General features: G+C 52.5%; 1 protein-coding gene and 1 non-coding gene across 2 annotated transcripts; one reads left to right on the forward strand and one right to left on the reverse strand.

Annotated features, from left to right (window-relative positions):
- Positions 1-9232: 9232 nt before the first annotated feature.
- OLIG1 (oligodendrocyte transcription factor 1) lies at positions 9233-11555 on the reverse strand. The gene has a single exon (XM_060640407.3). The coding sequence runs from the start codon at positions 11437-11439 to the stop codon at positions 10621-10623; it is 819 nt and encodes a 272-aa protein (XP_060496390.1). The 5' UTR covers positions 11440-11555; the 3' UTR covers positions 9233-10620.
- Positions 11556-19317: 7762 nt separating this feature from the next.
- LOC132684447 (U6 spliceosomal RNA) lies at positions 19318-19425 on the forward strand. Its single transcript, XR_009612668.1, has one exon. It is a non-coding gene; the product is annotated as a U6 spliceosomal RNA (small nuclear RNA).
- The last annotated feature ends 6079 nt before the right edge of the window (positions 19426-25504 follow it).

Here is a 25504-nt window from a genome sequence, read left to right on the forward strand (position 1 = left end):
TATTTATTATTTATTTGTGTTTATTTATTTATTTTAAGAAAGAGATGCAGGGCTGGCACATGAGGAAAAAAAAAAGAAAAGCTCAAAAGCACATCACGTGTCCTCATTCGTTTTACTTTCCAAGTGTCTCTTGTGCATTTAAACATCGTCTTTTAGGGTGTTTGGGTGGCTCAGTCGGTGAAGCTCCAACTTTGACTCAGGTCATGATCTCAGGGTTCATGAGTTCGAGACCCGCATCAGGCTCTGTGCTGACAGCTCACAGCCCGGAGCTTGCTTCCGATTCTGTGTCTTCCTCTCTCTCTGACCCTCCCCCTCTCACGCTTCGTCTCTCTCTTTCTCTCTCAAAAAGAAATAAGCATTTAAAAAATTAAAAAAGGAAGCAAAGAAATATTCTGAGGTAGAAATCGTGTATTAGCCATCTTGGCACCTGTGAGCTATTACCGTGCCGTGTGGGGCATGGGCTGGGACCCACTGCCTGTGAATCTTGTTTCAAAGGCTATTAATACTGTTGCAGTTGCTGTGAACCAGGAGAGGTCACCTGACCTAGGATGGCCAAGTATAATTCACAAAGTCTCATAAGGGCTCTTTTCAAATTTTGTGTGTGTGTGTGTGTGTGTGTGTGTGTGTGTGTTCTAATTTAAAAAATGAACTTAAACCAGTTTTTTCTTGGGTGGGGGTGATCATTCCATTGGAAGAGGCTACTCGTGCCTGCATTAGAACCAAGCATGGCTCTTTCGAAAGCCACGGCAAACATTTTTCAAATGCATGTGTTGATTTTAAAAATCTGACCTGTGTAACATTGACTGCATTCAAAGACTCACGGACAACCACGATATCAAAGATTGGCTGTCTATCCCTTGTCCTGCTGAATCATCTCCCAGCGTTGAGGGTTTGGGCCGGAGTGTGTAAGGATCAGGCATTGATTGCTCAGAAGACAAAACACCTTTATGTTACCCAGTTAAGCACTGGGGTGATGTGGGATCGTGTTCCAAGACTCCTTATGTTTAATGTTCAAATGTGCTCTGATAGGGCCACCCCAGGACTCCCTGCATGGAGTCACCAGGCTTCCAGGCCACGGTGACACCCCTCCAGGGGGAAGAAGCCAGGACTGAAGACCTGGGCCCAGCCCAGGGAGGTGCCCCCTCCTCGCAGGGCTTCAGACATCGAGGCTGGAAGTTCTGCTCAGTGGGGCTGACCACAGGGCACCGGCTCAGTCCAGCTCCACACGCGCCTTCCCCCTTGTTGGGCTGGATTCCCTCTGTTGCCCTCCACTGTCGACCCCAAGCCCTTAGCACAGGCCAGGCACCAAACAGCATGCCCCAAAAAAATGCTCACTAACAGTGCTGACCACTATTGCTGCGGCTGTGCTCACAGGCACCGTTTAATCTGAGGAGGTAAGCACCACTATTGGGCCCATCTTACAGATGAGAATATAAAGGCTTAAAGAACTCATGTATAAACCTGCACAAGGGAACAGACAGCTAGGGAGGGTGAAGCAGGGATTGGAGTCAACGCTGCCCCTTACACCCCTGTTACCTCACCCCCACCCTGGGATCCCGGCCAGGGACGACACTGTGGCCTCATGGGTGACATGGGAGTGGCCTTTGCAAACCGGGAGGGGGTCAGGAGGCTTGCCTCCATTGCTGTGCTGGAGTCTAGGGGAAAAAAAAAATCAGGGACGCCGGTCCTGTCTGTATTTAAGCCTTTCATATTTTGTTCATCATGTATTTCCGCATCAATTTTGATTTTTAAAAATGTTGTAAACGGTGTTAACTGAGTTTCTGTTTTTTTTTTTTAATTTTGCTTTCAAAGAAAGTGCCACACTGGCCCCACACTAACCTGGCTGGCCCTCCTTGTTTCTCGATGCTGTATTTCCTCATAAGGCCTAAGTAGCAAAAAGCAGGTCTAAGCCGTATTTCGCTTCATGAGACGAGTTTGCTTACTGAGAATATTTTGTCTGTCTGTGCGTTGTTGACCGGTTGAAGATGGATGAATGTAGGTAATAATTATAATGTATATTATAAATACAATAAGAAATAGATGAAAATATTATAATATATATTATAAAGAATTATAATTAATGAGTTTGAACCAAACATAATTACTATTTAAAACTCAAATATTAATAAGACTTCCTCCCTCCCTCCCTCCCTTCCTTCCTTCTTTTGTTCCTTCCTCATTTTAACCAATGCTTCTATCGAGACACATTCCTGCTCTAGAAATCTGCTTTAGGCACCATCCCACAAACACAGACACTATTCTGAGACCTGATGGCCGTCCTGGCACCCTGCAGGCAGCCACCGGGATAAGTGCAGAGGAGGCCTCCTCAGCCCCACCCCTGTCTCACTGGCGGGAAGGGCCAGCACCTTGCAGGGAGCCTATCCCAGGCCCAGCTGAGTTCTCTTCAGCCTCGGTGCCCAGAGGATGACTCAGTCAGTGATTTCATTCACCCAGCCTGGTGTTTATGCCACTCGCCACAAAATGAGTTGATACTGTTTGGAGCTGTCCTGAGCTGACGTTATGCAGGGCAGGGGGGTGGGGGGTGGGGGGTGAGGGGGGAGTGGAGAAGCTCATCCAGTCAGCTTGTGGCCTCTGTGACCAAAACAGCTGAAATGTTGTGGCTTCTGAGGGACTCATTGTCTACTAGTCAATAGGTGAGGAGGAGGAAAATCCCAGTGTCCTCCCTCCCCCTCTACCCTGGAGAAGCATTTTGGCCTCCGTGGATGCTCAGCTTGGAAGGACGAAGCTAGCGTTGGATTCCATAGAAGAAACCCCACAAAGGACGCCAGCAGGTGCAAGTTACGGCCAGGAGGAGCTGGGGGTGGAGGGGGGCGTTGAGAAGACAGCTTTGCTCGATTCAGACAGATTTCTACCTGGCACCATCAATGCTGTTGCCCTGGGCCTATCCATAAATTGCAAGAGAAGACGGAAATGGTTGCGAGCCCGCCATGGCTTTCTAAACAACCATTCACAGTATACAGAGTCACGTAAGTCACGTATTTCTAGCCAGTGGAATGAATTGCATGGGAAAGAAAGACCATCCCCATTACAACAGGCGCCGTGCTAACGGTTCACACGCAGTGCCCCATTTGTGTCCCGTGAGGAGGGTCCTGAGACAACCAGATCTCAGAGATCCAAAGGCGCAAGTGGCCCGTTCAAGGTCAGGGGGCCGGCGAGTGGAGGGAGCACTAGTAAGGCACAGCCAATGGGCAGTGCGCATCAAGGCTTCACGGGGAAGAGAAGAAAGGAGGGCAGGGAGGAGGATGGGAGAGGGGACCGGAATTCGATCGCCCTGGAACACAGCACGGGTTCCCAGGAGTGGAGGGAGAATGAAGTGATTCCTTTCTCCTGTCTTTCCCGTGGATGGGGGCCCAGCACCACCAGCAGCCTCTGCCCCCATCCCCCGCCCCCCGCCCCCCCACCTCTCCCACCCTGCTGCCCAAGCAGGCAGGTCTGTGATGGGAGCTAACGATTCTCCATCTGAGTTGCTGTGGGTCTGTGTGAATGTAAAAGACCAAAGGTCACCTTCTTGGTGCCCTCAAAGCCCTTAGAGCCATGGATTCCACGGTCACGAGTGATATCAAAAGTTGTCTAGGGGCGTCTGGGTGGCTCGGTTAAGCGACCAACTTCCGCTCGGGTCATGATCCTGTGATGTGTGCATTCAAGCCCCGCGTCGGGCTCTGTGCCGACAGCTCGGAGCCTGGAGCCTACTTCCGATTCTGGGTCTCCCTCTCTCTGCCCCTCTCCTGCTCACACTCTGTCTCTGTCTCTCAATAATCAATAAACGTTAAAAATTTTTAAAAAGTTGTCTAATATAATTTTTTTTATTATTTTTAGGGGGGGAGTTTTTTGTTGTTTTTTTTTTAAGTAGGCTCCACGCCCTACGCGGGTCTTGAACTCACAACACCAAGATCAAGAGTCACATGCTCTACCAACTGAGCCAACCAGGTGTCCCTAAAAGTTGTCTATTAGATGGGGTGCTGCGGTGTCCAGCTTTTTTTTTTTCTCCACTGGCGGTGAGTGCAGTGAGAATTGTGGCTTTTACCTCCTGGCCACGACTGTCCCTGACAGAGCACAAGACTGTAAAGAGCCAGGACCGTGGGGAAAAACATCACTAAAACTGCCAGGAGCAAGCAAATGAAACAGAACAAAGACAGTAATGACAGAATACTCCCCTTAACCGGTAAGGTGGAGGAAACGACAACAAATTATCTTCAAACGTTTTCTTTACCCATTCTTCATCTGCGCAAAGTATTTCTTAAGGTCTGAATTGGACGATACTTAACGATCACTACCGCGGAAAGCTTTTTTTTTTTCTTTGGTTTTGCTTTTCGTTTTTTGCCTGGATGCTCGCTGTGATGGAAGGACCAGGGGCACATAATGTGTTCAAAGGTGCAGGCTACGTGGCCACTGTCTTCTGCCCCAGCCACATCCCTGCGTCTCAGTGCTGTCTTTCCTTACATCGGCCACCACCAGAGCTGGAAACATTGGAAATGACTGTGGGCTGGGACACAGTGAAACCTCGCCATCACATTGATTAGATGCGTTCCGAGTAATATCGACCAGATGCAAAGCTGGAAGAGGAGGCAGGTGGGAGAACCACAGCCTTGACTGCTGAGGAGGAGGAAGGGAATTTAGGGAGGACAACCCACGGGGGCCGGGGGGCGGGGAGAGGGCATCTCCCTCTTCCAGACAAATCTTGATTTCTTTCAGTGTCTGGCTTCTATGACCTCCCTCAACCAGCCTCAGCTTCCTGAGCGTTTACCTCCTGGTGCTTCAGTGTTCTTATCTGTGAACTGGTGTAATCCTCATGCCACGAAATGAAGTTGTGCATGTAAAATGCTTAGGCCACTGCTTGGCCCCTGATAAACACAGCGTTAGCTCCAGCCAAGGCCATTATCATGGGTATTCCTAGCTGTGATACGCGGCCACCTCTGCTATGAGCTGGTCTACCTTCCCACTTGCCTGCCCCCAGCTGAATGAGCTTCTCCTTCTCTCTCTCATTCCCCAGATGAGTGTTCTACTCTGATCTTGTTAGTTTGGAGTCTCTTGGTTGTTACCACTTTGTCATTCTCTAAGGAGGTGCCCGGATTACTTGGGACACAACCGCCCTTCCTGATCCCAGGGCTCCCCACCTCCAGCGAGCGTTTTCTCCCCAGGTCCAGTCACCTACCTGTGGCTGGTATTGCACGTGCCGCGCCCACCGTCACGGGTGCCCTGTCCTCTATCCCAGGGTTTGGTGGCAGCCAGGGCTTACACTTGGCAAAAAAAAAAAAAAAAAAAGATGCTCCCATTGTTGAGAAAATCGGAGCCCATCAGCATCAGAACACTGAGCATCTATGTGGAAACCCTGAGGGACCCCGCAAAAGAGAAAGCCCCCAAGACACCGTTTTCCCTTTCAGCCCGCTGGCCTTGCCTGTCAGGTGGCTGCTCCCTTGCCTTCTGCAAGTTTTGCTTTCTGAAACCCCGATGACAAACATGTAACCATCAGATGCTCTCTCAAAGGATTTGCTTCGCCTCTGCCGCTCTCTGTCACCGGTCTGGGCCTCCCTCGGGGCTAGGGGGCAAGGCTGCTGGAGAAAGTTCAGGTGACGGAACTGTGGCCGGGCACCTGGCAGGGGATTGGTCCTGCGGCTGCCTTTTCTGGATGCCACTCGTAGGGGTAGACCGAGAGCCGAGCCAGAGAGGCTGGAAATGGCCAAAGGCCACAGATTTTCCAGGAGGCAGGAAGAACGTGTTCGTCTCTTGCTGTTTCCGGGACATTCTGGTCCCAGCAAGGCAAACCAAGGAAGTAGCTTCTGCCTCCCCAAAACAGGTACTGGTCCCTGGCTACCTGTGTGGCCTTAAGCCTGTCTCCTGAATTTCCCAGGCCTCAGGTGCCTTATTCAGCGGGGAGGAGGGTGGACAGATGACCCCGGAGTTCTCTCACTCCATGAGCACTCTGTGGGATTTAGAGATATGATCTGGCACTTGTGGCCTTTGTCCTGGGCAGGGGCCCACCTGCATGTTCTGTCTTCTGTGGTCATTGACGAAGTCTGAGTGAGGGAGAAATGCACTCCCTTTGCTTTCAAGCCAGGTAATCCTCCCCCTCCCCCCCCCCCCCCCCCTAGCATCAGGCAGCCTGTAGTGTTTAAGGACGTGGACTATTGACCTGATTGTCTTGGGCTCACAGCCTGAGCTCTGGCCCTTCGGTATTAGCCAGACACAAAGGGGAAAGTTCTCTGATGGGGCAGCTAATCCCATGTGGACAGAAAGAATTTGGCTTAATTTCTGATCAGACATCTCAGCTTTTATGCTGGGCTTAGAAGGGACGGAATGGGAAGTGCTTGAGGCCATCTGCAGGGTCTCCATCAATAATGAGGCTCGTCTGTGTGTAGATAGAGGAATGGCTTTCTACTCTTTTTTTTTTTTTTTTTTTTTTTTTTTTTTTACATCTTCAATTTGGTAGGAGAAGCTGGGCACTGCTTGGGAAAAAAAAAATATTTCCCTACAACTAAAATCTGCTTGATAAAAGTGAATTTGTAGTTTTGGAAAGAACACGCCATTTTTCAGACGTTTGCTTCTTGAGCCTACTTCGGTAGAAGCGGTGATCTCCTTATTGAATGCTTACCGAGTGTGCAGATATGGAAGGGGTAGTGAGTGAGCCTGACGGTGCCTTCTGGAAGGGGTGCACTTTCCCAATAGATGTGCTCTGCGCCATGGTGAGAAAAGGCATCGGTTTTTCATGGCTCTTCCTAAATATCACCTTGTTCTCAGCGAACATCACCTAAACTTCACCTTGTTCTCAAGGTCATGGAGCGTTCTTGTGTGGCAGAAAGAAAAGCCTTTTCTCTTGCTGGCTTCTAGGAGGTCTGGCTAGCAGGCTGGGGCTCTGAGTATTGACCATTAACATGGACCCAGCCCCTCCTGCATACCAGGAAAGTCCACAAAGGCTAGGTGGGTGACCCGAACCAGATGGGCACGTGAAAGCAGTTTTGTCGATAATCTGACCTTTGGAAGATTGACGTGCTTCCCATGCTTGGAGTGGCCCTCTTCCTTCATGGGGACATTTACCACCTAAGTCATATGTTTCTCAAGGTGACATTTTCATACCTGCCGTAATCCGTGTCCCTTAGAGGAGAACATCTGTAAATAGACCATCACTACAGGCTAGGTCAATCCCATGGTGCATTTGGTCTGCAATTTACTGATTGCTCACCTGGCCTCCTATACGTATAACAACATAATGTCGCAGGGCCTCGTGTATTTACCCCTTACGTTTCTCTCACTCTAATCACTGCGATTGCGTGTTGGTGTTGGGCTGGGCACAGGGACCCTTCGGGCAGCTAGTCACATGTTCTTTCTCATCTTGCTTCTGAGGCCCCATGTACCTTTCATTAAGGAGCCTGCCTTATTCCTTTTCATCTTTCCCAACCTCTTCAAAGAGCAGGTTAAATTGGTTCCTTCTTCAAAAAGCTCACTCTGGCTAAAATCAAGTGAGGTGGGCACATCAGCTAGCTCCCTTACACATGGGACACGGCACTGCAGATTTGATCCAACAGCCACACTCTGTAACATACATGTCTAGGCTTAAACGCTGCACCTGCCATGTGCACCGCCCTGCCATAGAATTTGTTGAGAGGACTAACTCTGTGTTATTGACACTGTATGTAATCACCTTTTTTTCCCCGTTTCATCCTATGGGACTCTTGGATACTCACTGATGCCATTTTTCAGGATGTAAGCTCCGTATAAGGAGCGAGTCTGCAAATCTTGCTTGGTGCAATGGTTAATAGATGCTACGTGCAGGCAGATAACTTAAATATTAAGCCAATTTATAAGTAGAGATAGGAGGGAGACCACACACCCGCTTCTCTGCCCTGGATGTTCCTGTGTCTTTTGGAAATGCCTTTTGGAATGATGATGGCATTTAGGTCATGGAGTTGGGACTGTGGGAAGAACTGTTTACTTCCAATCTCTCAGAATGGTTTGTTTTGTTTTGTTTTGTTTTTTTCAGGGAGGACCTGATTTGATTTTGATTTAGTTGTTGATTTTTACTTTTCCTTTGGGACCTTGTCAAGCTGCAAGGTCAAGCCAGGACGGGCATTAAAGAAACAGAAAACCCGGATTCAAATTTACTTATTACAAAAGCCTGTTGACTTTTCTGATGGTGGAGTCTAAGAAGAATGAGAGACGCTTTCCCGAAATGGGTTGGTGAATACAGCTTCTTTCTCTCATGTCCTCTCCTGCTTCCTCTGTAAGGAAACAGACATTTAACTGAAATGGTGAGGAAAGCAATTCGATCTTTCTAGCATTCCGCACCCCCCCCCCCAACACGTTCTCCAAATGAATGCTCATCACCCCAATGTGTGTGCGTACCTCAGATAAACCAACATGGATAAAATTAAGTCACCCCATGGGGTTACTTTCATTTTCTGCAGGTTAAAGGGGACACCTTCTCCTCTCTTAAACCTCTGCCTTTAAGCAGTGGTTGGATTTCATCAGCAACTACGAAATGTTTAAATATTGCACGGGAACAAATCACTATTCAAGATTCTTTGCAATATCACCAATCACATAGGGGAGCTTTTTCACCTCTCAGAATAGAGCGACGTCCAAGGTCATGATTTCAGAGGAGACCACTCCAAACTTATATAAAGAATGGGGGAGAGCCCATGTATGGATGATATTGTTTAAGCTTCTATCCACTGAAATAGAAAAGGTGGATTTTTTGAGAGATGGTAACATACAAAATAATTTTATGATCAATGTATTTTTAAACTCATTTTTAGGGGCACCTGGGTGGCTCAATCCCTTAAGCCTCAGGTCATGAGCTCAGCGGTGGTGAGTTCGAGCCCTACACGGGGCTCTGCGCTGACAGCAAGGAGCCTGCTTCAGACTCTCTGTCTCCCTCTCTCTCTGCCCCTCCCCTGCTCTCTCTCTCTCTGTCAAAATAAAGAAATAAACATATAAAAATGAATAAATAAACTCATTTTTAGAGGAGGAACTTGTAGTCAAGAGACCCATCTCCCAAACCTGGCTAAGAGCTAACTCCACCCACTCACCTTCGGTGGGGTCCTTAGATTTCTGCCTGATGCCTGAACTTGACAAGCAGTTGCCTGTTCATTGAATTATGTTCCAAATCAGGAAGCCAAGTTTAAAAACTCTGGAACCCGGTCGCATTTAACCACTGACTTCATCCCCGGGGTTCTGAATCCATCCACGCACCGGGGCATTTTTCTTAACAAACAAATTAGCGGGGAGGGGGGAAAGGTAAGGTCTTTAAACATTTTATTTTGTGGATTCTTCACAGAGCAAGAAAACAACGTTAGAGATAAAATAAAATGCCAGTTAAATTCGGCTACTACCAACAACCAAAACCTTAAACACAGAATTCAAAGCAAGCTGCTGAAAGATCGTAAAATAATCTTGGGTGCAATAATTTGTTAACGTCTGTAACAAATCAAGACGGGTCCTCTATGCAGTTTTTCAACTGTAAAGCTGCCAGAAGGCCTGCCCAGAGCGCTTTTCAAGGACCCCTCACGCAAAGGGGCCGCCCAGAAAGCGCCATCCCGCCATTGCCTACGCCACCGCAGCGGGGACCCGCCGAGCTGCCGGTTGGGGGGTCAGATCCTCCTCCGCGTCTTGAAATGAGAACGTTAATTAGCGATCGTTCGGCGGCGGGCGACTGCGAAGGGCCTTGTTACCTATTTTAGACCTATTTAGAGACCGCCGCCGGCGTCAAACGTGCTTGGTTTTTGTTTTTAAGCAAGCGCAAAGGTTGGTTACGCTACCTTTGGGGAAGGGGAAACAAACTGGTGAATCTCAAGTTCTAAACGGTCTTTTAAAGAAGATCCCAGGATTTAAGAGCGAATAATCTCCGCAACAAAACCCCTGGTTATGCGATTCGCAAAAATCGCACTCTAACGGTCAGGGTACAAAAGCGGACCGACTTCCCAGCCCAGCACCCCCAACGACCCTGGCGTTAGCATCGCCGCCTCCCGCCGCACCGCGAGGCCAACCGTCCGGCCGCCGCCGAGGGTCAGTCCTTCTGCCAAGCCCGGGACCGTCTGCACGGACTAATTGGTTATTCTCGGCTTCCTGAGGTCGGGCAGCCTTCTCTGACAGGCCTTGGCTGGTGGGAACCAGGGTGCCTGTGGCCTCTGGCTGGGGAGAAGGAAAAGAACTCTTTCCCTGCCCTCGGAGAGCGGCCACTCGGTCCCCTGACTTGGCAGTGTCGCCTCTTTGAGCCTTGGCGCTGGGACCGGCCTCCTGACTCACCCAGAGCAAGCCGCGCTGTGCCTGAAAATCCACGCCACCCCCCACCTAGCGCACGACTCCCGGACCGGGGGAGACCGACGCTGGGCAAGAGTGGGGTTGGGGGCGCGCCCCTGCTGCCCAAAGAAGCTGGAATCCACTCAGAACCCCAGACGGCCCCGACGCTCCGTCGAACACCCGCTGGCGTCACTTTCATTTCCCCAGGGTGGGGGCGGGGAAGGGGGCGCCCCACAGTCCCTTCCTCTGGACGAGAAGGTTGGAAGTGTCCTCCGTGCCCCGCCCGGCTGTCCCCGGGTGCGGGGCGCGGAGAAGCGGGGCGGCAGGACGCCGGGCCGAGGTAGCGCCCCGGGCCCGGGCGGGCCCTCACTTGGAAAACTGTGCCTGCACGGCGGCCAGGCCCAGGCCGGCGGGGACGAGGTGCGGGAACTTGCAGACCGCGCAGGTGCAGAGGCCCGGGCCGGCCGCGCCGCCGCCCGCGCCGCCGCCGGGGAGCGCGAACTGGCCGCACGGCGGCTCGTCCAGCGCCAGCGACAGGTACTTGGCCGGGCGCAGCGCGTCGGGAGGCCCCACGGCGCCGGGCGCCAGCAGCACCGAGCCGGGCGCGGCGGCCAGCAGGGGCAGGCCGGCCAGCAGCAGGCGCGGCGCCGCGGGCCCGGCGCCCTCGCCCAGCGCGCGGCGCAGCTCCTGCAGCGAGCTACCCAGCAGCAGGATATAGTTGCGGGCGAGCAGCAGCGTGGCGATCTTGGAAAGCTTGCGGCCAGGCGCGCCCTGGCAGTGCGCCGCCGAGTAGGGCAGGATGACCTCGCGCAGCGCGTCCATGGCCAGGTTCAGGTCCTGCATGCGCTTCCGCTCGCGGCTGTTGATCTTGCGCCGCAGCTGCTGTTGCTGCTCCTCTTTGGCGTCCGCCCGGGAGCCGCCGCCCGCGTGCGCGCCGGGCCCCGCTCCGCTCCCCGGCTGCTCGGCCGGCGCCTCCGGCTTCTCGCGCGCCGCCTTGGGGAGGACGGGGGCCGTCGTGGAGGAGGAGGATGTGGAAGAGGAGGAGGAGGAGGAGGAGGAAGGCGGCTGCCGGTAGCCCACCAGCTCGTACAGGGAGGCCCCGAGCTGCACGTCTCCGGGCCGCTGTGGCCGCAGCATGGTCGCGGGGGCCGCGTTCACGCGCGCCTGGGAAAGCGCATAGTACATCTGGGGGGCGGTGGGGGCGGCCGAGGGCGCCCTTCAGTAACGCCCCGGGGTGGGCCCTGCGGCAGGCCGCCCCTCCCCGCGGGCCTGCGCGCGGGGAGTCGATGGCGGGGCAGCGGGCCGCTCCCGACCCCTTTAAACCGGCTTGGGAACCTGCGGGGCCGCGGGTCGCTGGGCGCAGCCAATGGGGGCGCGAGGCCGGGTCCAGGCGCGCGCTCATTGGCCGCCCCGCCTCGGGCCGGCGCGGAGGTGCCGCGAGCCCGGCCCTGGAAGGTTATTGCGAGCGCCAGTGAGGGAGTCACAGGACGGGACCCCAGAGCGGCGGGAAGGGACCGCGCCTTTCCGGGTGAAATGCGGTGGCGCCCGGAGAACGGGTTGCACTGGTGAGGCCAAAGGTCGTGTGCCTACCCCCTCCTCCTCCCTGCCTCTACTTTATTGTATACACGTGCATATTCGTTTTATTTAATTGCAGTCCTGTATAAACACAACACTACCTTAACCACGGTAACGTACACATAGGGTTGAGTCCGGTCCCATTGTCGGGCACCCAGGCACAGAGCTCTTCATCTTGCAAAACTTGAACTCGGTGCTCCTTAGGCAGCGAGTCCCTACCCACCAGTCTGCAACCTTGGCAACCACCCTCCTTCTGTCTGGGCATTTGACCACTCTAGGTACCTCATTTAAGTGCAATCCTGAAGTATTTGTCTTTTAGTGACTGGCTTGTTTTATTTAGTACAATGCCCTCAAGGTTCACCCATGTTGCAGCACGTGTTCGAATTTGCTTCCCTTTTAAAGGCTAAGTGATGGTCCTGTGTGTGTGTGTGTGTGTGTGTGTGTGTGTGTGTACCATACTTTGTTTACCCATTTCTCCATGGAGGGACGGATGCGTTGCTCCCACCTTTTGGCTTTTGTGAATAATGCTGCGGCGAACATGGGTGGAACGTGTTTTTGTGGTTTTTGTGGGTTTTGTTTGTTTGTTTTTGTTTTGTTCTTTGTTTTAAATGAGTGATTTCCTGCCAGGTCTTGAGGACTAAAATCTGGGCTCAAGGACTAGAAGAATCAGAATGGCTGCAACTGGCCATTCCGTCTCCCCGCCCTCGGATGGACAGATCTTTAAGGGACTTAGGAGCTTTGGGGGTCATCTTTCCTCCCCGAAAGGGACATGTATTCATCCTATCCGTGACTCCGCTCTCTAAGCCTCACTTTGTTTAAGCAAAAACTCACACAGAAATCAGCCTCTTATCAGAAACAAACAAACAAACATCCACCCACACACGCGGATCTGTTGAGGGTGGGACTATATCTTCCTCTTCCCCGAATAGCACTACTTGGTGGCTATGAATATGACTGCAGCCTTTCATCATAGCCTGGGGAAGAGGGCCTTCGTATCTAAACCTCTGTCATCTGCTTAGCCCCTGTGGCCATGAAAATCTAAAATAAAACCAAGGTAGCATGGCTTCCAGGATCTAGTAGTTCCAGGTGGCTAGAAGCCATCTATAGGACAGCACAGGCAGAGAACATGACCTCCATCACAGGAAGTCCTGCTGGACGATGCAATGTCCAGGGACCAGAAAGAAAATGGGCTCGTCCACCTTGATCCTCCTTGGGGCGAGAAGAGGGACGTCTGTCACCATGGGGACTATTTGCCTGGGCTTGCTGATTTCGGGGCTGTTCCCATTTTCTTCCACCAACATTTGCTCCATAGGCTCACCCTGATTTCTGCTTCCGACCCCCCAGCTCCTGCTCTGCCTGTGATACCGTGTCCATGGATCGGTTCAACCCCAATATGACTTTCTTCTTGAAGCCTTGATGATTTCTCATGTTTCCCCCCCCTCCCCCATCATGTTTTGACGAACCATCGATAGCATTTCCCCTGACCTAGGTTGTTAGGTGGAGATCATCTCTGCATTTGGGTGTGATTATTTGGAGGGTGGGGACCGCATATTCTCTTCCGTATCCTTCCAAAGTCCAGCCCAGTGCTTTGCAGCTACCGTGTGTCCAGGGGGGCGTCTAGGGATTGGTCTGAAATCTCTCCGGCTCACAGGCTGTCCCTTGAGATGTTCAGACTCCCAGCATGCTTTGATCCAAGAGTTTCCTGTGGGTTTCACAGTGAGGGAAGGAACCTGGTAGGAGCCTCTGACCCTCAGGAGGCCTTGACTTGACAAAGTGTTGGAGAGGTCGCTTGGGAAGAGAGACGGGGGCCTGGGCAGGAAGGAGAGAGACCAAACAAGTCACCTCACAATTTCCAGGCAGGTTAGTTCAGCAGCTCACTAATCATTTGAAAATCATTCTGCTTTTCGAAGCATTTTTACAGACACCTGATGATTCTCACAGGAGCCCTGTGAGCTGGGAATTTTTTAAAAAAATCCCTGCTGTAGGGGCGCCTGGGTGGCTCAGTCGGTTGAGCGACCAACTTCGGCTCAGGTCGTGATCTCACAGTTTGTGAGTTCGAGCCCCGTGTCGGGCTCTGTGCTGACAGCTCAGAGCCGGGAGCCTGCTTCGGATTCTGTGTCTCCCTCTCTCTGTAACTGCCCCCCCCCCCACTCATGCTCTGTCTCTCTCTGTCTCAGAAATAAATAAACGTTAAAAAAAAATGTTTTTTTAAATCCCTGCTGTAGATGGTGTAACTGAGGCTCCCGGGGGGTAGTGGGTCTGTGGGGTTGACAGCGTGCCTTCAGACAAGAGAGGCAGAGCTGCACCATTAGTGGCTGGCTTCTAGAATTCCCTCCAGCTGGATCAGGCTTCCAGCAAGCCAAGAGGAGGCCATGATGGGGAGGGTTGGCGACTGGGGTAAAGGATGGAGGGCCAAGCCTGGGCCAAGCCAGTATTGACGAGTTGATGGATTCCAGCCAAGCCTCAGAAGAGAGGGCTCACGGGATCATGAACCCTCACCAGCCCCCTCTGGCAGCGCTCATCTTCACCCTGAGGACCCCCTCTTTCCTGCAGCTGAGGTATCATCCTGGCACGTTCCTCCTCCGTCCACATGCTAGGCAGGGGCTCTCGGGCTTTCCCCTGCCAGCAGGAAGAGGAAGTGAATGAGAAAGGGAGATCTAAAGCCTGGGACAGAGTGGCCCATACAGCACCCTATACATCTCCCTTCCAGAGGCAAGGGCACCCCGGGAATCAAAGAGCTGGAAACACGCATGCCGCCCTCCCCCGCAGAGGGCCTCTCTTTACTGGGGGTGTCCCTGAGGGCTTCCTTGAGCTCTTGACCTCACCACCTTGCTGTCTTGGGAAGGAGAAGTCCCGTTCCCTGGCCAAGGTCACCGTCAGTCGGACATGCTGGTCAGTGAAGTGCTCTCCAGAGAGCCCGACAAGAGAGCTCTGGGTGGCCGTGCGGGCCCAGCATGGGCACAGGATTTGGCGCTTGTTGAAACTGGTGACTTGGATGGCCCCTTCTGCTGGACCGGAGCTCCAGTGGCATGCAAAGTGTGACAGCTGGCAAGGGCCAGCGAGTCATTATAGCTCCTGGCAGGGGCCCCGAGGGCCGTCTCGAGGGGAGGCAGCTGCTGTGGCCTCCCACATTCAGGACATACTTGGGGAACAACTTGCGTCCACCATAACAACCACTCTTGTCTTTGCCTAAAGGGGCCTTGTGTGTGTTTGTGTCGGTGACTCCTTTCGCCCCCAGGGAGGTGTGTGTGTCGGGCTTCCTTTTCCTTGCACAGAAACCTAAAAGGTCTCCCGCCCGTCCTCTAAGCCTGCTGGCCACCCCCGCTCTGGATCAAGAGGCTCGAGCCTTTGGCATGGCAGACAGTGGGGACCCGACCCCCTGTCGTCCCCGGGGAGACCGTCCTCTTGGAGAAGGTCAGCTGAGCGCAAAAGGTTTGTCTTTGCTGCAATGTGCCGTTTACGCTGGCTGGAGCTTGGACCTGCGATCCAACCAGAGGGCTCGCTTCTTAAAGTGCTACTGTCTTCAAAGACGGGCAAAATTCTTCGGAAAGTTGAGGTTTCAAGCGAGTTGTTGAAACACACACCGTCACGATGAGACGTGGCCGCCACCGCTGAAGGCACCGTGTAGCGGGTTTCATCCCAACACAACTGTGCCTGGAACGGGGAAGACAGGGCCGGGGGGGAGGGTGTTGCTGCAGGGAGAGGGGCCCTCAGCTCCTTTCTGGGTGGAAGAGAGTAGCGGTAGAGAACACGGGCAGGAGAAGGTGGATTACCCTCCGGAAGTGTTCTTGGATGGAGCAGCGCTCCTGAGAGACGTTTCGTTCCCTCTCACCTGCGGACCATCTTGGCAGAATCTGTGTTACACTTAGACACGGTTCAGGTCAAATAAAGATTCCTGCCGGGAAAGAAAATTGGAAAAGATAGGAATTTTGTTCATTTTCCAAAGGGAGCGCCGGTTGATCGAGTTGTTACGAGCTCACAGGATGCTCATAGTGACCTACCGTGTCATTGTCACAGTTATCCTCCCTTCCGGCGTGGAAGCACGTAGGCGGTAGGACGGCGTTCTCTGTTCTGGTTAAAATGCCACCTATGATCACTGGGTAGTGTGTGTGTGTTTCACAAATATTATAGGAACATCTATTTTATTTTATTTAAAAGTTTTGTTAACATTTATGCATTTTTGAGAGAGGGAGAGGGGCAGAGCATGAGTGGGAGAGGGACAGAGAGAGAGGCACACACACACAGAATCGGAAGCAGGCTCCAGGCTCCGAGGTGGCAGCACAGAGCCCGACGCGGGGCTCGAACCCACGAACCACGAGATCATGACCTGAGCCAAAGTCGGACTGAGCCACCCAGGCGCCCCAGTGTTTATTTTTGAGAGAGAGAGAGAGAGTCTGCAAGGTGGGGAGGGGCAGAGAGAGAGGGAGACAGGATCCAAAGCAGGCTTCCTGCTGATGGCGGAGAGCCTGTTGCGGAGCCCGAACCCACGAACCACGAGATCATGACCCGAGCCGAAGTCGGACACTCAACCGTCTAAGCCATTGAGACCCCCCCAAGCTTATTTATTTTTAATAAATATCATTTGAAGGCCCGATTTTAATAAACTTTACTACTTAAGATTATTTCTAAGTCTAAACTTGTGACTTTTCTTTTTGTATGTGGAAAAACGTTGAAAGGAAGGGGAAACAATTAGACGGCATCTGAGTATTTTTCAGACTCCTTTTTAGGAATAAAGGATTGGTTTGGCTGTTGGTGACAGAGCTCAAGCAGATGGACATATGGGATTTGGGGGTTTTATTGATTTTGTATTTTTTTTTCAAACTCAGGGTGACCTAACAGAAATAGAAATCCTCATTGCTTTGGGCAGACCAAAAATATTCTCTGAGTCTCCCCAAAGTCAGGAGCTGAAGCCAAATGTTCCAAAGGCTTCCATTGATACAATGAAAAGAGACAATTTGCTTGGAAGGCTGTGGCTAATTTATAACACAATGTCCAATGTCATGGTTAGTTTTGTTGCAAAAATTTGGCAGTTGAACCTAGAGTCTCAGGCAGCCTGAAAAGATGCGAGCGGTTCTGGCCGCAGCATCTCTCGCTCGCTAGATGTTCCAAATGGTTCAAACAAGCCCTTTCATAGAGACGTGGGGCCAAGTGCGCTCAAAGGAATGAGGAAAACAAAGGTGGCTCTGAAGTCATTTCCCCGCACTGGGTGCAGCCATCCGGTTTCACTCTTTCCCCATTGAACGGGCAGGAAGAGTGGGGATAAAGAGAACAAATAGACCGATGTGTTTGGGGAGAGAATGGGGAGAGGCCGGGGCGCTGAGCTGCTAAACTTCCATTCTAGGGTTTCAGAAAGGAGTGAATGATGAATTATAGAAACCTGAAAGGTAATAAAATATGGGTCACTGAAGCGCTGAGGCCAAGTTCCTAAAACACCTGCAGAGACAGAAGGTTCTGGAAGTCAGTGTGGCCCTGCCGTCGTCCGGGCAGGCACCCTGCCTGAGGCACAGAAGGGGACTGTTCAGAAGCTCACCTGTTGTTTTCCCGTTGGCTCGCAGTCCTTCCCCGGCTGTAAGAGCCGGCGGCTGGATCTGACTCCAGATGAGACCGCCGGGGGAAGAGAAAGATCTCTTTCTCTTGAGGAGACCGGAGCTGGGAGGCCACCGCCTTCCTCTCCAGAAGGCGCTCTGTCTGACCTGGAAATACTAGCTTGGGTGGTGACGGCTATCCACGTTACACAGGCACATCTCCTCTGCTATAATATTCCGAGGCTTTTCTGCTCAAACTCTCAGCCCCTTTATGTCTTACAAAGAAGAGTCCTGAGCCTGAGGTTGGGGATAAGAGCCAGCTGCCTTAGCTGTACTCCTGTGAGCCTCAGTTTCCTCGTCTGTAAAATGGAAAGAATAGTATTTATCTCCTAGAGTGGCTAGAAAGGTTAGAAGGAAATAGAAGTCACGGGCCTTGTCCAGAGTGGGGCACATAGTAGCTGCTTAGTAAAATGGCCACAGTAGCTGGTATTTACTGAGCACTGGCTATGTGCCAGGTACCCCCCAAAGACACTTCTTTTGTGCTTTTCATTCAGACTCAGGTGGCGTCCCGGTTTTGTGTCCTTTACGCACATGTTTTCTCTGCATCAAGGATCTGGGGGGTTCTAGCCCCTTCGGTCCCCGTGCTTGCTGAACACTGTGGATGTTCTGCTCGTGTGGCTCTGTTTCGGAGACACCGTCCTGGACCCACCGAACCAAAACGCAGCAGCATCTTGCCGAAGGAATTACAGAAGTGTGACTTCAGTCTCATCCCAGACAGCATCTGAGAGAGCTGTAGCAGGCACTTAGAGGCCAGACTGCCTGGCTTTGGCTTGTGTGAGAAATTTGGACACAGAGACATGTAAAGATGAGGGGAAGGATCCTGGTGATGCTTCTACAAGCCAAAGAACACCGGACGTTGCCAGCAAATCACCAGACGCTGGGGAGAAGGATGGGACAGACTTGGAAGGAACGAGCCCTGCTGACACCTTGATCTTGGACTTCTGGCCTCCAGAACCGTGAGACAGCACATTTCTGTTCCTTAAGCCCCACCTCATGTGGTACTTTGTTCCAGCACCAGAACTGACTGCCTAAGCTCTAAGGTGACCCCTCCTCTGGGGCAGTGGGTGGCCAGAGGCCAGGCTCTATAGTCAGACCGGGGCGGGGGGGGGGGGGGTCTCCCGCTCAGCCTCCCCCTTACAAGCTTGTGAACTTGGGCAGGCTTCTTGACCTCCCCGTGCAAGGTTAACTCATTTGCAAAATGAAACTCATGATTATACTTCTGTTTACAGGCACTCTTTAAAGCAAAGATTAGATGAAGCCGAAATCAAGAGTTGGATGCTTAACCGATGGAGCCACCCAGGAGCCCCTGAGAGTCTGTGTTTCTAGTAAGCTCGCAGATGAGGCTGATGCCCGTTGGAAGACCGTATTTTGAGTAGCGTGTAGCAAGGACCAGGGTGAGTCACCTGGTCCCAACTAAGAAAATGAGACTATGTAAGAATAGCGTTTTTAAAAGGAGCTCTCTTTCCTCATCACTTGGGCACATGGACGTCTGGTGAGGTCTCCACCATGTTTAAAGCAAGAGCAAAGTTGGCTATGGAGAAAAGGATGGGGAATTGAGCAGGGGTGGCTGCCCTACAGCGAGGAGGTGAGGTGGACAGATACAGATGGATGGACCTGACACCTGGGATTTGTCCTGCTCAGGAGGGAGGTGGTAGATAGATGAGATGTGGGAGGGGCAGGGTAGACAGGACGTGGGTCAGAACATGGGCCAGGCCCTCCTTCTGTGGGGCCCTTCACTCTGCCTGGAAGCCTCAGCCCCCGTCTTCTCAATTGGGCTCTTGGAGCAGATATGAACCTTCTCAGACCACCCATCCTAGTGGCAACCCCTCCCAATGGCCACTGTCACTCCCGCCTGCTTTATTTTCTTCCTGGCACTCGCCAGCAGCTAAAATGGCCTCGTCCTGTGCTCGCTTTGGCAGGCATGCATGCTAAAAGTAGAACCATACAGAGAAGATTTTCATGGCCCCTGCACAATAATGACCTGTGACTTCGTGAAGCTTCCGTTAAAAAAATGAAAAATAAGATAAGAAATAAAACGACCTCGTCACTTACTTGTCTACTTACTTATGCATGTCTGTTTTCTTCCACTCCGGAGGACAGACTCTATGGGAGCAGCATTCACTTCTGTATCCCGGTGCCTTGAACGGGGGATAGGCCCCTCCTTGGTCCTCAGTGAATATGTGAATGAATGAGTACACGGGCCCCTTCTAGACAGACTGACCCAGTTCACTGAATGTCTGTGCAGAGCCCTGGGCCAGGTCCTTTAGAAAGCGTGGGCTCCCTGCCTTCCGGTGATTTATAATCCACCTGGGGATATGAGGTACCCATGTGGACACCTGACTAGCAGCGTCAGATGGCAAGGTTTGGCTGAGCAAAGAGGCCTGCCTCTGGGGGCTGGTGGAGGTCATCAGAGCTGCCCTAGACCAGAGTACCTGGGGTCTTGTTCAAGTGCAGAGCTTGGGTCAGGGAACCGGGGTGGAGCCCAGTTGCTTCTTTGGGACGCTGGGGGGAGCTTCGTTATGATCTAGTGCTCAGTCCATGCTGACGCTGCTGGTCTTAGGACCCTAGAGCAAGGGTTGCTCGAAGCTGAGGCTTGGAGAAAGGTCTGGCAAGCAGAAGGCAGGGCGGCATTAGGGGTTGAGAAGGGGCAGAACTGCCGGGGTAGGAGGGACTGGGAATGCGCTCTGATGGCTGGAATGGTGAAATGGGAACAGGATGGAAAGACAAACCAGGAGCAGGGGGTGTGGGAAGGGCAGTAAGGGAAAGTCCCCCAGCCACCGTCACCATGGCATACACCCCTCTCTGCAATTTTTAGGAGGGGTTCCTAGAAGAATTGAGACACGGTCCCCGCCTTCCTCTGCTCTGTCAACGTTAGAACATGTTTTCAGAAATGTTGCAAGCCGGGATTGCCCAAGAGGCTCTTGGGGGAGAGGCAGAGCAGGCTCTATGCCAGATGTTGCCGAAGGAAGAGTTTGCGGGCGGATGTTGTGCCTCGGCGGCTGCATGGCCAATCCTGACCACCTGGGATGGGCACGTTGGCTTCCGAGGGATACCCTTGCGCTTAGTTTTTGCAAACCGCGTTCACATCTCTTACCTCATTTTAGCCTTACTGTACCCCTATTGAAGTTGGGAGGGCCACTGCCCATTTCGCAGTTTTGGAAACCGAGGCTCAGAGAGAGAGGGAGTCAGGGCCAGCCCACTATCACTGGATGCAGAGCCCGAACTAAGACAGTCAGGGGAGGATTGCTCTCTGTTTCTTTCCCTTGCCTCCATGCTCACAGATGTGAATGTGTGCACAAGACCCGCAGCCTTCCACCAGAGACAGCCCTCCCCAGAAGTTGTGGACTGACGGTCTCTTGGTCAGCAGAGCTCTCTTGCTGTGATGGGATCCACTCTTGCCAAATGGCTGCTGGAATGCCAGAGTATTCTAGAATTTCCTGAGGGTGGGTTTGGCCTCCATCAGCCCCCCCCCCCCCGCCCTTCCCCCTTGGGAGAGAAAGGGGTGCAGCTGCGGAAACTGGCAGGACTTCCCACATTGCCTGGAGACTAAGGTCAGGGCCAATTTTATGCTCCTTCGTCCCCTATTATGACCTTTATTTCCCTGGCACACGGCAGCTGCTTGTGTCCAACGGAGGCGATGGGAAGTATTACATTGTTCGTAGCACTCCAGAGGAGTAGTAACACCATACCCACTGACTTGATTCTTCCCGATTCTAACAGCGGGTCCGTTGAAAGTGGTACAGGGCATTTGGGGCAAGTTTTCACTTGCTGTGATAGAGCGGGGACTTGCCTGCATTTCTAGATCCTCGCATGCTCATCAGTAACGCAGGGCCGATGGCTTTTTACCAAAAGAACTGAGGCAGCTCTCACACTTCACATCTAAAAGCCTGCTGTGCTGAGAATACAGGGGATTGGAAAGGAGCACCGTGGGTACCAGCCTGGATCAAAACCGTGCCTCTGGCGGGGACAGTGGCTTCCAGTTTGCTCCCTGCACTGAGCGCGGCTGGAGCGAGCGGGCCACTCCCACTGGTTCCCCACGCCTCCGTTGTACGCTTGCTCTGAGCGGGTGTAAAACAGAATTGAGGCAGAGGGGCTTGCTCGCTGCTGCTGGAATGTCCCCCCGAGGATGGCGTCTGGGGCACCCCTCTTCTCTGCCACCTTTCCCCTTTACGGAATTCCAAGGCTGCCTCAGGAGTGTGGCTTCAGGGTATGTTCATGGGCCTCTGAAGGTTCACACCATACACACCAGCGGCAAACAGCCCAGACCCCATCAGCCACTTCTCTTTGCAGACATCCGCTAGCAACCTTAATTGTTGCTGTCTTCCTACCCTTTTCCTCTCCAGCTCCTCTCCCCACGATTACACCCAGTCCCAGCCCAGGCCCTGAACTTGCCTCCCAGAGCATCCCTCTGCCTTCGAGCTGACAGAACTCACCCTCTTCAGAAGATTTCTCTCTCCTCTGCGAATGCCCTTGAACCCATCACCGTATGTCTCCGAGTCAGATGCAGGGCATGGGGCATCCGGGGTTGGGTCTCAAGCTGTGTGGCCTCAAAACCCAGCCTCTTCTAAAATCAGTGCAAGAGGGCTGTCTACAAACAGGTTCTGGGCCCTGACCAAGTGCCCTGGGTAGGATTCTGTGTGCCCCGTGGACCGTATTGCTCCCCTGGTCTTGAACTCGCCTGTTCCTTCTGCTGAGATGCTGTGTGGACATTGGAAACATCACACTGAGGCTCCATCATAGTTGCACATCTGTGACAGCCTCTGCCCTAAGGAGGAGATGCTATCTATAGGGGAATTAATTGGTCATCAAATCTTAATCTTTCCAGTTCCCTGTGGTCATGGTCTGAGCCAGAACCGCCTCTGAATGCTCAGAATCAGGCAGCTTGCTCTGGGCCCAGGCTTTAAGGGCCCCGCTCCAGTTGTGCTCTGGCTGTATCTCTCTCCATGGGGAGGGGAGTGCCTGGGGCCAAGGGGATGTGGCCCCCAGAGCTCATCCCCTCCCAGGCATGTGCATGAAGCCTGTAGATGGGAGCGGGGAGAGAAGGGAAAGGGATGCAGGCCATGGGGCCTTCTTTCTCCTCCTCCTCTTGGAGCCTCCCATATTAGGATCAGCCTGGTCCAGCCCTTTAGTTTTCACTGTCTTCCGGACAAATGAGCAACACTCAAGCTTCCTCCAGTGGAAGGAAGACCACTCCAGCCCTAGTTCTTAACAAAATGTAAATCGGGTCAGGTCCGTGCTTCTCATTCAAAGCTTTTGGAGGCTTTCTGACATACTCAAAACGAAATCCAAGGACCCCAAAGCTCTACCCAATCCTCCCCCTGAGCTTTTGTGCTTGGAAACCGGCTGCCATTTTGAACTCCAGCACCTTTGTTAGAGGGCCACATGGAGAGAGAGGCCCTGCGACGACACGGGGCTCTGGCTGCCTCTCCGATGCCTCATCCTGCCACCCTCCATGCCCTGCAGCCCTGCTCCCCCCGCCCAGTCACTGTGCTCCAGCCACACAGCCCCCATGGGCCTTTTAGCAACATCCAACCTCATCCCTGCCTCACACCGTTGCTCTTACAGTTGCCTCTCCCTGGGGCACCCCCAGAGCCACAGGTTAGTCACATTTCTGCAGGTCCTCTCATCCCAGATCCTCTCCCTGCCCTATAGCCCTATAATGACTGGGGCCCCTTTCTCTGTAAGCTTTGTTTTCTGTCCTACGCAAAGTTATATTGCGAATATTTTGTTCTCAGGGCCTAGGACCGTGCCTGGGACTTATAAAGTCCCAGGTAAGTACTTTTAGAATGAATGAGTGAATCCCAGCCCTCATGTTCCTTCATCGCCTTTATACCGTTTTTCTGCAAAAACAAACATCTCTGCCACACATCTGTTTACAGATACCTTTGCAGATTTGGGGAAACTAAGTGTCCATAGTGGATACGGTAACGGAGCCCTGCTCCCATTCTCTGCTTCTCTTTTCCCATGTGGGGCATGGGGAGCTCCCACTGACCACTATCTTTCTTTCCTAGATTACTACACAGCCTCAGGCAGACAGTGCTTGCCTGCAGTCGGCTTCTGGTTATCACTGGACGCCAAATCCTGCGGGAGGCCGACTCCAGCCTGCTGTGAAGACGGCCAAACCTTTCCCTTTCCTTTGCTGGGCCTGTGCTAGTCCCCACCGAGAATCAGCACACTAAACAGCTTCCCATTTCTCATTTGGGACTTCCCCCTGGGACTGTTGTTATCAGGCTTGAGCAATTGCTTTCATGCTGCAAACTGCTTTTGTTCACTTTTGCACTAGGGAGAATTTTCCATTCTTGGCAGGATGGTGCTGGTCAGTGTGCGTCCTTTGATAGCACTCTTGGGTGGTTGAGAACAAGCTACGAATCTTCAGGGTCTGGAGAAATACGAAAGTGGTGCTTTCAAGCTGTGAAGTGTGGAGGTAGTTTATTCTACCGCAATATGAAATTGAAATAACCCCAACCCTTGTTTGCACATAGCTCTTGTCTGCATATTCTAACTGGGAAAAATATTTCCATGGGCCTGACCCACCCTTGACCACATAAAACAGGAAGAGCTCTCTTTCCCTTTGGGCAGGGGCCATGGATCCTCATCGGTACTAGATTCCCCTGAATAAAATGGAAAACACAAATAACAGTAGCTGAAACAAGATACGGTTTCCCCCTCTCTCTTATAAAAGAAATCTAGGGATAAGCAGTACCAGGGCCGCTGTGGTGAGTGCCTCTAGCTGTTTGTTCTACTATCTTAGTGTTTGGCTTCTACCCTCAAGATCACCTCACAGTCCAGGGTGGCTGCTGGAGCTCCAGCCATTAGACCTACATTCCAAGTGGTAGGAAAAGGAATGACAGAGGGCAAAGAAGCACACCACCCAGCCAAATCAGCATCCTTTACATAGCCTTTGGTCTCATTAGCCAAAACATATTGATCACAGGGCTAAACCTAGCTGCAAGGGATGCTGGGGAATGTAATCTCATGGCTCAGCCCCCTGTAGCCCTAAATAAAACCAGGATTCTGGTGCCAAGGAAGAAGGGGTGGTAATAAGCGGCCAAGTGAGGATGAAGTTCTGATAGAGCAAGAGGAGGAAAAGAACAGCAAAGTAGAGGGGACCTTGTCCCAAACGGCTGCAGAAATAAGCTGGAACCTCGGAGCTCTCTGCTCCCTCCCACCCTGTGGGCTCTGCAAAGCCTGCCTCCCTGGTCTGCTTGTTTAGCCTCCTTCCTTCTCAACGGTGTCCCGCAGGGACTTCCTGCCATTCTAGCTGCTCCCAAGGAAGCAGGTGCTGCCCTGCGGGGTTCTTGCTCCTGTGGGCCAGGCTACGTCTTTGTCTTGGGTCATATCAGCCTCTCAGCTGCACCTGCTAAGGAAAGGGGCCCCAGCCTTGCAACAGCCTCTCTAGTGCCTTGATTTTGTCTTGATTTTGATACACTTGTGCATGTGCAAGTGTTGGGCTCCTTGTGTGACATTCTAGGGAAACCATAGGGTAAGGCCACACGTTGCAAGACTCCCCCTGAAGTGAGTTACCCCCCTATTCTTAAACTTCCTGGGCTATTGCTTCTTAGATGGGACACGGGGAGGCAGAGGTGGCTTTGAACAGGAGAGGGTCTCTCTCTCTCTCCCTCTCTCTCTCTCTCGACCTGGTTCCCTTAGATGTTGAGGGATCTACATGGGCTGGAAGGAGCTTCTAGAAGAAGAAGAAAGATGGTGTCCACCCTCACCCCCGGACGTGGCCTCAGAAAAGCCAGGAAGGCACCCTATTCAGGACCCAAGTTGAGTACGATAAACCATATGCTGCTTATTTTCTTTCCTCCTTCTGGTATCCTCAGGCTTCTAGTAAAATCTGCTTGAAAGGCCCCACGTGGCCTCTGCCATTGGGTGGGAACGAACAGAAGACTGTGTGGCCCTCAGTCAGGCAAACATGTGAGCAGAGGAAGATACGGTCTCTGCTCTGCTCCCAGCTTCTCTGGATGGTGAGCGGTGGGAGGGCAAGTCTCTGCTCTTGATGTCCAGCACCTGCCTCTGCAAGGACCACCCATTCCCCCAGGCTTTGCCACCCATGGCTTGACCTCATGGCCTTCACTCAACAGGCT

This window comes from Panthera onca, chromosome C2 (assembly GCF_046562875.1).
Source record: "Panthera onca isolate mPanOnc1 chromosome C2, mPanOnc1 haplotype 2, whole genome shotgun sequence".
In the NCBI taxonomy this organism is placed as follows: Eukaryota; Metazoa; Chordata; class Mammalia; order Carnivora; family Felidae; genus Panthera; species Panthera onca.

Bases quoted from the DNA above. Each gene is read 5' to 3' on its own strand.
- OLIG1 (XM_060640407.3), bottom strand. From the start codon at position 11,439: ATGTACTATGCGCTTTCCCAGGCGCGCGTGAACGCGGCCCCCGCGACC.